A 12,698-nucleotide genomic window follows, 5' to 3' on the forward strand; every position below is an offset into this window, starting at 1 on the left:
TCACTGAGCCCAGGAATGAAGACTGAGCTTTCTTTGCCTCCACTCACTGCCACTGTCCCTAGTGCCATCCAGGGGCTAGCAGACACATGACAAAATAGTTTGTTCTCCATATTCTCCTGAGCCACCCAGGGCTCCCATCAGGTGTCACTCCCAGGACATTAAGCTAGGACATACAGCAGCAAGTGACCTGAGCACCCAGCTGTGTGAGGCTCTTTAGTCCTGTGAAAAAAACTCACTAGTTTTGAATGGTATTTTTTTGTTTTGTTTTGTGTGGGTTTTTTTGTTTTTTGTTTTTGCCAGTCCTGGGGCTTGAACTCAGGGCCTGAGCACTGTCTTTGGGCTTCTTTTTGCTCAAGGGTAGCACTCTACCCCTTGAACCACAGCACCACTCCTGACTTTTTCTGTTTATGTAGTACTAAGGAATCTAACCCAGGGCTTCGTGCATGCTAGGCAAGCACTCTACTGCTAAGCCACATTCCCAACCCCATGAATGATATTTTCAAGTGCCATTAGGATAGAGCTACTGTTAAATAGTTTGCATGCTGTAGGCTCTGCTCTCTGTCTTGACTGCTCAACTGTCAACCACAGCACAAAACCAGCCACAGACAATATGGAAACAAGTAGTGGGATTATATTCCAATAAAACTTTATTGGTGGACATCAAGATTTGAATTTGACATGATTTTTCACATGCTACAAAAATATTTTCTTCTGTTGATAATTCTCAACCTTTGAAAAAATGGAAAACCATTCTTAGCAGGCTCTGCACAAAACTAAGCAGTGGGGGAGGGGTTTGGCCAGCAGGGGCAGTTGACTGAGCCCCACCCGGTCACATGGATACACTGCAGTAATACAAACCCTGCTTCTAACACCTTGTTTATTTTTTTCACTTTTCAGACCCAGATTCTCTTCATTATAAATACATGAGTAAATGTTTTCTAAATGTTCAGAGTTAAGACCTGTAAGAATCTCATGCCAGGCCACAGTTGAAAGAATATTGATACAATGCCATGTTGTGCATTAAATCAAAACAATCAAGAGAAACACATAATAAATTTGAGAAATTCACTGAATTTGAAAAATAGGCTTTATTTTTAACCAGTGGTATTGTCTGATATCCTATATGGCATACCTGATTACAGCCAAGTTCATGAATACAAATAAAATACAGTTTCCTCTTCTCCCTTGTCAGAATTCTGTTGAGAAAAACTGGGAGGATTATGCTCAAAATCCACAGAACTTTCCCAGTTTCAAGTTCAGGTTCTCCAAGCACAAAGCCTCCTAACACATATGTGGTCACATGTGCAAAGACCTTATATATGTATACATATATGTACATACACATATACACACAGATGTATATATATATGTATATACACACAATATTCAGAGCAGTATTTCTGTATGAAATCACACTAGCATTTACACCCAAACATCCTGATGAAATTCATCTTGCTATTGATGGTGAGGATTTCAAAGGTGAGTGAGGCTCTTCTACTCACTTTCCTGTAAGCACACAGAATCCCAGGTGAGGCAAATAACCCGAGACTCCACTGGGGCCTGCTGCCTTCCTTCTGTCTCCAGTGGATTCCGGGGCCCCACCTTGCCTTCTGGAGGCTGCACATCACCTCACTAAAATCGAGTCTGGAGACAAGCTTGGCTTAAATACAAGATTTGCCAATACTGAAATTGGCTTTACACTTCCTTAGTACACAAGAGGCTTAAATAAGATGGGTCCTCATATAGCACAGAATGCTTGAAATTCAGAAAATTACAACAGCAACACTTCTCTACCCCTGAGGATATTTCATCTATAAAGGCGAAAATATAAAATATTAAAATAATCTGCCCTTTCTCCCCATCAAAAGGAATCACATTCTCAAAGGATTCCTGCAATGTACAAAATTCTAAAACAAATTGTATTACTCCCTAAACCAAGACCATAAAATCAATCAACGTTAAGCTGCCAAGAAGACCTTTTTTCATGGAGGGGTAGAAAAGACACCTTGTTGACCAGTTTTCCTTCCTTCCTTTCTTTTTTTTTTTTTAAATAATCATATTTAGAGAAAGATAGCAAAAGGAGTTTCTGGGCTCGTGAGCTCTGTATTTTTCACTTTGATTTTAAATAGTTCTTAGCATTGATAGTTGGGAGAGAAGGGAACGACTTGTTTTCCAAAGTATGGGATGTTCCTGGGGAAAGACAGGGCTTTCCCAACATAGCTCTTTGAAAACAATTCGTTGAAAATCAGATGGCAAGAATAAAAATGCTATCCATCCACCTGTTCCATCTTTTCCGGGTTTTCCCAGCAAGAGCACCTGGAGTAGCAACTGTATTCAACGCCAAAAAGCGCTGGGGGCTGCAGAGGATGAAGTCACTTGCCCACAGCATCAGCTGGGGAGATACAAGATCAGAACCACCCAGGAGGTCTTCACAGGCAGACTTGCCTGGCCCAGGGCCTTCAGAGGAGAACAGCACGAGCAGCGGCACATGCTCAAACAGCAAGGTGTGCAAACATATCCTCACTTGGCTAGGAAGAAGGAGCATACAGGAAGCACACAGACAGCAGCAGAAACCTGTGCCTGACTACTGGGGTCAATTCTCAGGAGAGCTGTCTTGCAGGTGACAAGCAAGCAACACCCTCTGGCTTGGAGGGAGAGGAAATGCACATATACGCATGCGCACACATGCACACTTGGTTTCTTCTGGCTCATAGTGGCCACCCCACAGCTCTTGTCTTACTTGCTTGGCTCAGAACTTCAGCAGCTGAAGTCTTTCAATTATCTACACATCCTTCTCTCCTTTTTAAGGCACAAACATATTTATAGTTTCAAACACAATGTGTCAAGTTCTGAGACTATTAAGCAAGTTAATCACAGGCTGGCGCACAGAAGGCAGATGGTCCTTTCCGGCTGTGGCATCACTGAGGGCAGGCCTTGGACCTGAAGCAGTGAGGTGAGTTCCTCCTCCATGTGCTGCTGTGGCATGTGGTCAAGTTCACTCCGTGAACTTGACCATGGTGGGGCCACAGGAGAAGCCAAAGAGGCAAAAGCGTGACTAGGTCCAGGGACATGTCATATTTTTCACCTTGTATTTTCCATATCCTAACAAGATAGTGGCTCTTGTCTGCCTCAGCCAGCTTTCAGAAAGAGTAGGCAGAGTCTATGGCCATACCACCTTGAATGCATCCGATCTCATCTGAGCTGGGAAGCCAAGCAGGACTGAGCCTGGTTAGTACTCAGATGGGGAAAAGAGCAGGCAGGACAGACACAGACATCACAACTTCACATAATGTCACTGTGATCAGAGTTAGCTCACATTATGCTCTTCACCTTCCACAAAGACAAATGCATACACCCTCATCCACACTCACACACACACACACACCATGCACACACGCACCCCATCCACGTTGGAGGAAATTTTTCAACAAGAGGCACTTGAATAATATTTGGAGAGTTCCCATGAAAAGGCCTTCCCCTCACAGTGAAGTGGGAGCAACAGAACAGAAACCAGGTCCTCAGGACTCCATCTCTTCTTGGTCAAGGGGTGGTGGCACAAAGCTGACAACTTCATCATACGTCAGGCCTGGAAGTTGGGAAGGAAGAGTGAGCATCTTTGCTGGTGGACATTCTGACTTCTAAGTTCAAGATCCTTCCTCTCATTCAGGTGAGTGGTTTGAGGACTACTTCCAAGTAACTGGCTTTATTGTCTGTGTGTGAGATCCTAGTATGACATATGATTCAAACAAGTCCAAGTGCAGAGAGCCATTGCTTCTCTTTTCTTTCATCACTGACTGCCTTCTCTTTAAAGCTCTGGAGAAGCTGCTCAAGAATAAAGAAGCTGGGCATGGTGGCTCAAGCCTGAAGAAGCTGGGCATGGTGGCTCAAGCCTGAAATCCTGGCTAGGCAGAGATGTGGATGGTTCAAGGCCAAACTGGGTAAACAGTTAGTGAGACTCCATTTCAATCAATGACTGGGTGTGGTACTATGTACCTGTCATCCCCAGTGACACAGGAAAGCACAAATAGGAGGATTGCAGCTCAGGCTGGTAGGGACATGAAGAGAGACCCTACTCCAAAAATAGCAAATATAGCCAGGCACTGGTTATCATAGCTACTGAGATCTCAAGATTATGGTTCGAAGAGAGCCTGGGCAGAAAAGTCCGTGAGACTTATCTCCAATAAGTTACCAAAATGTCAGAAATGGAGCTGTGGTTCAAGTGGTAGAGCACTAGCTCTGGGCACAAGCTTGAGAATTCAAGATCCAGGACCGGCAAAAAAATTAACAACAATGTATAACCACATTATGAGGCCCTGAGTTTCCCCCAGTAAAAGAGTAGAGTACTCACAACTGCAGCAAAGATAGTCTTGGCTTTTATGATTTAACTAGAGTTCTGAACTTGTGATTTATAGAAAAAAAAAAAGAGAATAAGGAATGGAAATACGGGTTCTATGCCTGTATCTCTCAATAGGTTTTAGATAACAGATAAGATACAAATCCTTCTTGTCTCAAAACCCTATTAATTATACAATTATAATGCCTTACTACTCCCCATTCACCTTAGATTTTTATAAATGAAGAGCCTCTTAAGAACCCGAAGGCTCAGGGCTGGGAAGGTGGCTCAGTGGTAGAGCACTTGCCTTGCATGCCTGAGGCCCTGAGTTCGACTCCTCAGCACCACATAAGCAAAAAGAAAAAAGCCGGAAGTGGCGCTGTGGCTCAAGTGGTAGAGTGCTAGCCTTGAGCTGAAGAGCTGAGGGACAGTGCCCAGGCCCAGAGTTCAGGCCCCACGACTCGACCAAAAAAAAAACAAACAAAAAAAGAACCCGAAGGCTCTACACAGATGTGAGGAGTACTATACTGTCTGACTAAATGAAGCAGCTCAGGGGCCAGATGCTCTGCATCTAGAGTGGACTCCATCAGTAGGGGATGGTCATTCTGCATCAGCCCTCAACTCTTAAGTGTTACTCAGCTGAATGGAGTAATTCAGCTGTTGTTTTTCCTGAAGCCTTTGGTGAGCGATTTACCCAGAAAAGATTTTACAGTATAAATTCTCAAGGTGCATGTGAATCATGCCCTCAGGACTTACTTTTCCATTCATCTATAAGGAGGTCCCTGCTTTCAAATGACTGGTCGTAGGGATCGGCTACTGGCTCATCATCTGGATCGTGGTACTGCGCAAAGTAGGCATGTGCCAGGGCTTGGGCTGCTGTAATCCGCTTATCCGAGTCCAATACGAGCATCTTCTCCAGCAAATCGACAGCTATCAATCAGTGCCAGAGACAGAAACGAAAAATGAAGAGTATTAACATGCTAGGAAAAAACCAAAAAACTCCTGGTAACCTCGGAGGATAAATACTGCCATGATCACATGGCGCATGCCACATAACTGTGGCAAAACAGAGGCATTTGCAACTTTGCAAATTACCTTCCAGATGTAATTAAGAGGAGGGGAGTTCCCTGAAGAGATCAAGTTCCTAAGTTTCATCTTGCAAGTATCATGGGCACTGCCAGTCACACAGTTTTCTGATGTTTGCACTCCTTAGAATAAAAAAATCTTTGTGGCTGCTGCTTTTCAGCTGAATGTAGATTCTATGATGGGGTTTTGCCACGCTGAGAAAAAAGTACCATTTCTTATACTTGGATGAAGAGTAAGGCCAGAGTAAGAAAAAGATGTCTCAAAGATTTTGACAACTGTAAACACATACACTAACATCCAAGGGGCAATCTGAATTTTCATTAGTGTTATGTGGCTGACCAAACAGAGCTGCTAACACTTCGATGGCTGGTGCATCTATGCTCAGTCGGCATGCAGGGTACTTGCTCCTGATGAGTGGTGACGTACTGTTTGCAGCAAGAGGGACTTTATGACACTGCTGCTGGCAACGGGCCATCAGGCATGCCTGAACTCAGAGAAGTACCATGCTGAGTGACACCAGATGCTCCTTTTGAGGCACTTGATGACAGTCTCGATTGCTAAGTGATGTCAGGTTCTTTTCAATGCTGAAGTGTCACAGTGCCAGAAGATGGGGATATCTGTCAGGATGTGTGTGACCTAAATAAGCTGCTCTTCCAGAAAAAGGATGTTCCTCTTTCAAAAAACAGAATTATCTTTTTGAGTGTGTTAACAAAGGAGTTAAAAGGTGAATTATGTCTTATTTGAACCATGGGGGCTGGCAAAATGATAAAAGACACAACAAAGACAAAACTTCCAGCATGCTGTGCACTCGTGGCTTATGGGGCAGGGAAATCTGTGGGACTCTCATCTCCAGTTAACCATCAGAAAACCCAAAGTAGCACTGTGGCTCAGTGGTGGGACACTAGCCTTGAGCAAAAGAGCTCATGACTGACAAAACAAAAAACAAAAAAAAAGAGGGTGGGGTGGGGGGCTTTCTAGCACATAATTCTTGCCAACATCTTTGAGTACTTGTAGCTCCACAGAGCTTCTACAGAACCTTGAAGGGAACAGGACAGCTCAAGTGAGAGCATGCTAGAGCAGATGTAAACCTTAACCAAGAACTGTAGAATCCTACATACCCAAAGAGAGTGTGAATTCATCCCTGGACAGCAGAGCAACACAGTGGAGATCTGACACTCTGCATCTCCAAGGCTGGCGCAAATTCATCCAGAAGAGCCATGTGCTTCCAAGCACGAGCATCTCTGCTATTTTAAGAACTATCACACCCATTCTGAAACCCCTCTTCACAACTTCTGTGGTGAAGTTCTTAAAACAGGTTACACAAGCCAGCCTTTATCCTACTTTTTTTTTTTTTGTGCCAGTCATGGGGCTTGAACTCAGGGCCTGGGCACTGTTCCTGAGCTTCTTTTGCTCCAGACCAGCACTCTACCACTTGAGCCACAGCACCACTTCTGGCTTTTTTTGTATGTGGTACTGAGGAATTGAACTCAGGGCTTCATGCATGCTAGGCAAGTACTCTACCACTAAGCCACATTCCCACTCCTATCCCAATTTCTTAGGAGGTCATCATGATCATCAACCCTTAAAAGGAAAACACTAAGCCTGAAGCAGAGTTGCTGGGATGCTTCAACAGAGCGATGCCCCACACAGACATGAGGAAATGCAGTGAGATTACCAAACACAATCCTATTATATAATGTTAAGAAAAGGCTGCTGGTGACACTAGTTGTCATGGCAATGCTGCTTTCCTTCTGGTCCTTCTGTGTTTACCCGTAAATAAGTAGCACTGTCTACTATACTTTCCTTGGTTAGAGAACCTGAGCCTCAGGCAAAGCTACCTTCTGGGGCCATTTCAAGCCCACACCAGCCCTGCAGCTTTAAGGAATAGAGCAATTCCTGAGAAGCTGCTAGAATCTGGAGGTGATGGAGGAGGAAGGAATATGGAATCAATCTAAAACATAGGAAGGCAAGTCAGCTTTGCAAAGCAGAATAGATGAGTAAGCCTCTATGGAACAGAGGAGACGGAAGAACCTGAGTGTACCAGGTAGCTCCCTGCACATAAGAGGAGCACAGCACCTGCAGGTGATACCATGTGGATCCGCTGAACACCCATCCTTGCTTCAACTATTTCCTCCCCTCAGTGTGGGACAATATTGTGAACAATCCACAGGCTGTCATTTGTACCCGCCTTCCTGCTGCCCCAGTCTTCTCTCTTAATTTTTCAAGTCCTTTCTTTTCTTTTTTGTTGGTTGTGAGGCTTGAACTCTGGGCCTGGGTGCTGTCCCTGAGCTCTTCAGCTCAAGGCTAGTGCTCTACCACTTGAGTCACTGCGCCACTTCTGGTTTTCTGGTGGTTTATTGGACCTAGAGTCTTATAGACTTTACTGCCCGGGCTGGCTTTGAACCACAATCCTCAGATCTCAGCCTCCTGAGTAGCAAGGATTATAGGTGTGAGCCACCGGTGCCTGGTTTCCTTTCCTTTCTTTACTGTACCACTCATTTCTCAAACTAAATCTGTTGGTCATAGATATATTTCCCCTTTCTTTTTCTTTTTTCTTTTTGGGGTCCGGTCGTGGGGCCTGAACTCTGGGCCTGGGTGCTGTCCCTCAGCTCTTCAGCTCAAGGCTAGCACTCTACCACTGAGACACAGTGCCACTTCCGGCTTTTTTCCTCTGCTTATGTGGTGCCGAGGAATCAAACCCAGGACCTCATGCATGCAAGGCAAGCATTCTATCACTGAGCCACCTTTCCAGCTTCCCCTTTCTTTTGATGGTTTGAATTCAGGGCCTGGGTACTGTCCCAACATATTTGCTCAAGGCTAGCACTCTTTGAGCCACGGTTCCATTTCCTGATTTCTGGTGGCTAACTGGAGATACAGAGTCTCACAGACTTTCCTGCCTGGGCTGGCTCTGAACCATGAACTTCAGATCTCAGTCTACGAAGCTAGGATTACAAGGGGTAAGCCACCAGCACTCAGCTACATGTATACTTTTTTTTTTTTTTGCCAGTCCTGGGGCTTGAACTCAGGGCCTGAACACTGTCCCTGAGTTTCTTTTGCTCAAGGCTAACTACCACTTGAGCCACAGTGCCACTTCTGGCTTTTTCTGTTTATGTGGTACTAAGGAATCAAACCCAGGGCTTCATGCATATGAGCACTCTACCATTAAGCCACATTCCCAGCCCACATATACATTTTTCTTTTTTTTTCTTTTTGGTCAGTCGTGGGGCTTGAACTCTGGGCCTGGGCGCTGTCCCTGCGCTCTTCAGCTCAAGACGAGTGCTCTACTGCTTGAACCACAGCGCCACTTCCTTTTTCTTTTTCTTTTTTGTAGGTCATGGGGACTGAACTCTGGGCCTGGGTGCTGTACTCAGCTCTTCAGCTCAATGCTAGCGCTCTACCACTTGAGCCACAGAGCCATTTCTGCCCTTTTTCTGCTTATGTTGTGCTGAGAAATCGAACCCAGGGCCTCGTGCATGCAAGGCAAGCACTCTACCACTGAGCCAAATGCCCAGCCCACATACACACTTTGTAAAAAAGTAACAGCTGGGTGCTGGTATAATCCTAGCTACTTAGGAGGTTGAAAGCTGAGGATCATGGTTCAAAGCCAGCCCAGACAGGAAAGTCTGTAAGATTCTATGTACAATAAACAACCAGAAAACAAGAAGTGGCACTGTGGTGAAGTGGGAAAGTGCCAGGCTTGAGATGAAGAGCTGAGGGACAGTGCCCAGACCCAGAGTTCAAGTCCCACAAACTTCAGAGAAGGAAAAAAAGTGACAACACAAACACAAATAATAGATGCCATTATTGATCGCATTTCAAGATTTAATTGACATAAGTGTAACCCCTCTGTACAGTATTTTTACAATAAAAAAGTATAAAAAATTTAATTGATAATACTCTTATTTGGTAAAAGGAAAAAACTTTCTTCAAATTCCTAATTCATGTCACAACCAAATCAATACCATGAAATGAGAATATGATCAACTTACCCAGGGGATTGGCACCAATAAATACATTTGCAAAGTTCATCTTAGGCATCTGGGTCAAAGACTGAATATAGTTTCTTGCCTGTAAAAATAAAGGTTTTCAGAATGACTTTGTTCAACAGTATCTTGGTCCTGATTGAGAACATTCATCAAAGACTTAAAAAGAAAGTTATAGGAATTGGACATACACATGGCCATATTCCGTTCTTGTTAACTATGGAGATTAAATAATTGGTTTCAAGAAAGAGAGATAAGACCACTCTCATACAAAGAACAGTCAAACCTTTAATAAAGATATATGTAGATTGGGCAAATGCAGCAGCAATAGAAACAAAGTTAGGGGAAGGGGCCCTCTGTGATCCTAGCCTCATTCCCCCAAATAGAAAGGGCATCTTACAAAGAAGGGCCTAGTTACCATTGACTGTAAAACTAGTTATATTAAATAAGTAAGAATTGGTAAAGAGAGATTCTAGTTCCACCTAGAATCGTATTTATTCAATTTCATGTGTATTTTATTTTAAATAGAACTTTTAGTCATAAAAAATAAAAAGGTGAGCTAGGTGCCGGCTGGTAGCACACACCTGTAATCCTAGCTACTTAGAAAGTAGAAACCTGAGAATCAAGGTTCAAACCTAGCCTGGGCAGAAAAAGACTCATCTCTAGTTAACCAGCAAAAAGCTGGAAGTGGAGGTATGGCTCAAGTAGTAGAATACCAGCCTTGAACACAAATACTGAGCAGAGAGGAGGAGGCCCAGAGTTCAAGCTCCAGTACCGGCACTTTAAAAAAAAAAGGTGAACAGAAAAGTATGCTAATGATGTCAGTGAACTACACCTCGGATGAAGCCATATGATAGTAATCACTTTAACTACAGGAAGAAACACACAGGCCCTTGTACCCTAAATTTACAAGCCCACATACCAAAGGAATACCATTTTTACGAGCCTAACACTCATTCTTGATCCCACTGATTGGTGATGTTTGATGTCAAACGTGACATTTTGCGACAGCACACTCAGTCATGGCCTCAGGACTCCTTGGGACACATGCAAGCAAGCATTCAGTGACACTGAAGCCTGTGTCAGTTACACAGTGGCAATACAGAGAATGCAGCCTTCTGAGAGAGGCACTCCGGTGCCTCACTGTTTTTCTCACCTCATGGCTTGGCATCCTGTTAATGAGGTAAGCAGGGGGCGTCCCCGTCAGACGCATAATCTGCTGAAGCTGGTTAATATCTTAGATCCCCTGTCAAGGGCATTGTTAAACACACAGTGCAAAAAAACAAAAACAAAAACAAAAAACTTTCCAACTCCAAGTTTTAAGTTAAAAAAAAAATCCACCCTCAACACAAAACAAGACCCTGCTCCCACCCACCCCAGGCTAGTGCCCAAGGCTGCATGTTAAGGCATGCTTTGGTGAATGGCTCAGGTTGTTAGGCTCGTAGCCAGGGAGTAGCCATGCACATAGGAAAAGTTTCGTTTCTTTGCTTTTAGCATCATCTTCAATGTTCAATAGTCTAGGTCCCCTGGAATCTGATTGCTCCTTGAGCCAGGATGCCAGCCAGAGAACTGTTTCAAGAACTAATGGCCAAAACCTGTGTGCCTGTGGGATTAAAAATAGATGACTGAGGAAAATAAAAGATCCAATCAAGGAAGAGATTCAGTATTTGTGGCATTGGTTCTCCAAGGCATCAGCCCTCCCAATGAAGACATGAATGGAAGGGCAGATTGGTAAGTGATGCCGTCTCAAAGACATTAGCTGTGGAACATTCAAAATACATGCCACAAACATACAGGGTAAGTGGAGGAGGGGAGGCAAGTTAGAGGATAACAGCAGAGGCAAAATAGAAGTCACAAGCCATCGACAGAATTATGACATGCTACAAAGATTATTTCCACAAGTCTCTCTAATGAGTAAATGTAACAGATTAATTTCACAGAACAGACAGCTGGGAGGAAGTGTGCAAAACAGATTATGATGGAGGCAGAACTGAGTTTTTATCACATTTAAGTTCTACTTCAAAGTAACTGTGGCCACAATTCCCCAATTATAAGTCACTTACTCCCCAAAATATAAAAACTAAGCGTTAACTTGTTTTCTAAATCCTCAACTTTATTCAACTTTCCTTCCTTGTTAAAATCAGTTCCTTACTTCAGTTGCAGCATCATCTTCAATAAAAGCCATGGCCATATCATTTTGCCTCTTCAAGGCTTCCCTGAATAATTTCTCTAATTAATACTTAAGCTCCACCTCTGATTGCAACTCCCTTGTGGCCAGATTACTGCTAAGGTGTGTCTACAGCTGGCCTCTGGGACAGAGCTAGGACCACATGCTCCATTCTGCTCCCTTATCTCAAAGACAAAAGCCAGCACACTGTCATCACACAGTGTAGATGCACCTTTTAAAGAAACCATCTGGTAAAATGAGCCTGGAGAAATGACAAAGGCAGAAAAGAGGGTCACAAAGTAAACCAGCAATGGTAGGCTACTAGCTAGGCCTTCAATGTTGGAATCCTGCCATCCATCTTCCTTTTTGGGAGCAGTACGTGGCCTGGACATGTTCTGGTTCTGTCTTCTTTAATCAGTAGGTGATGACATCCCCCTCCTGTCAGCTTGTAGTTCCAGAAAAAACTGTGAGTCAAGCTTTTGCTTTTGCAATACAATGTTTTGTTCTTTCCCTGGTTACTCAAGGTTCTAGGATACCAACCAAATAAATTCTCTATCCTTAAGCCACAAACATCCAACTTATCCCTTTTCTTATGCCGCATCCTAACCTTTTCCCTATGCTGAGTGCATTTTCTGTTTGTTTTTTGTTGTTGTTGTTGTTGTTTATGCCAGTCCTGAGTTTGAACTCTGGGACCAAGTGCTGTCCTTTAGCTTTTTGTGCTCAAGGCTGGCTCTCTACCACTTGAGCCACAGCTCCAATTCTAGTTTTTTTGCGGGTTAACTGGAGATAGGAGTCTCACAAACTTTCCTGCCCAGGCTGGCTTTGAACTGTGGTCTTCAGAACTCAGCCTCCTGGGTAGCTAGGATTAAAGGTATGAGTTACCAGCACCCAGCTTGGCTGTATTTCCTTACTCAGAATGTCCCTGTTACAAATGCAGGCTGGGGTTACTAGTCATTGCTTTTCAGGGATAATAAAAACAATTAAAAAATACCTATTCTTTATGTTTACTATGTTTCAAACATTTAAAATCTTTGAGCAATTTTACTCACCTGGTTTTATTTCTCCATCCATATTCCACACATCATGAGATTTTTTTTCCCCCCCAGTGTGCTGGGGATGGAACCCAGAG

General features: G+C 43.7%; 1 protein-coding gene across 3 annotated transcripts in view; it reads right to left on the bottom strand.

The window, feature by feature from the left end:
* Positions 1-617: 617 nt before the first annotated feature.
* The window catches only part of Mapk14 (mitogen-activated protein kinase 14), a 63,402-nt gene continuing 51,321 nt past the window's right edge, over positions 618-12,698 (bottom strand). For 2 of the 3 annotated variants that reach the window (XM_070023885.1, XM_070023887.1), the window contains exons 10-12: positions 9,409-9,487; positions 5,090-5,263; positions 618-3,586 (exon numbers count right to left, since the gene is read on the bottom strand). In XM_070023885.1, the coding sequence (XP_069879986.1) occupies positions 3,519-3,586; positions 5,090-5,263; positions 9,409-9,487 (321 nt within the window). In that variant the 3' untranslated portion in view covers positions 618-3,518. Of the gene's footprint in view, positions 3,587-5,089; positions 5,264-9,408; positions 9,488-10,558; positions 10,639-12,698 lie in introns of all 3 variants that reach the window. The other variant, XM_070023886.1, reaches the window with a different exon arrangement.

The sequence above is a fragment of the Dipodomys merriami genome, unplaced genomic scaffold (assembly GCF_024711535.1).
Source record: "Dipodomys merriami isolate MVZ:Mamm:240054 unplaced genomic scaffold, mDipMer1.0.p SCAF_16, whole genome shotgun sequence".
Lineage (NCBI taxonomy): Eukaryota > Metazoa > Chordata > Mammalia > Rodentia > Heteromyidae > Dipodomys > Dipodomys merriami.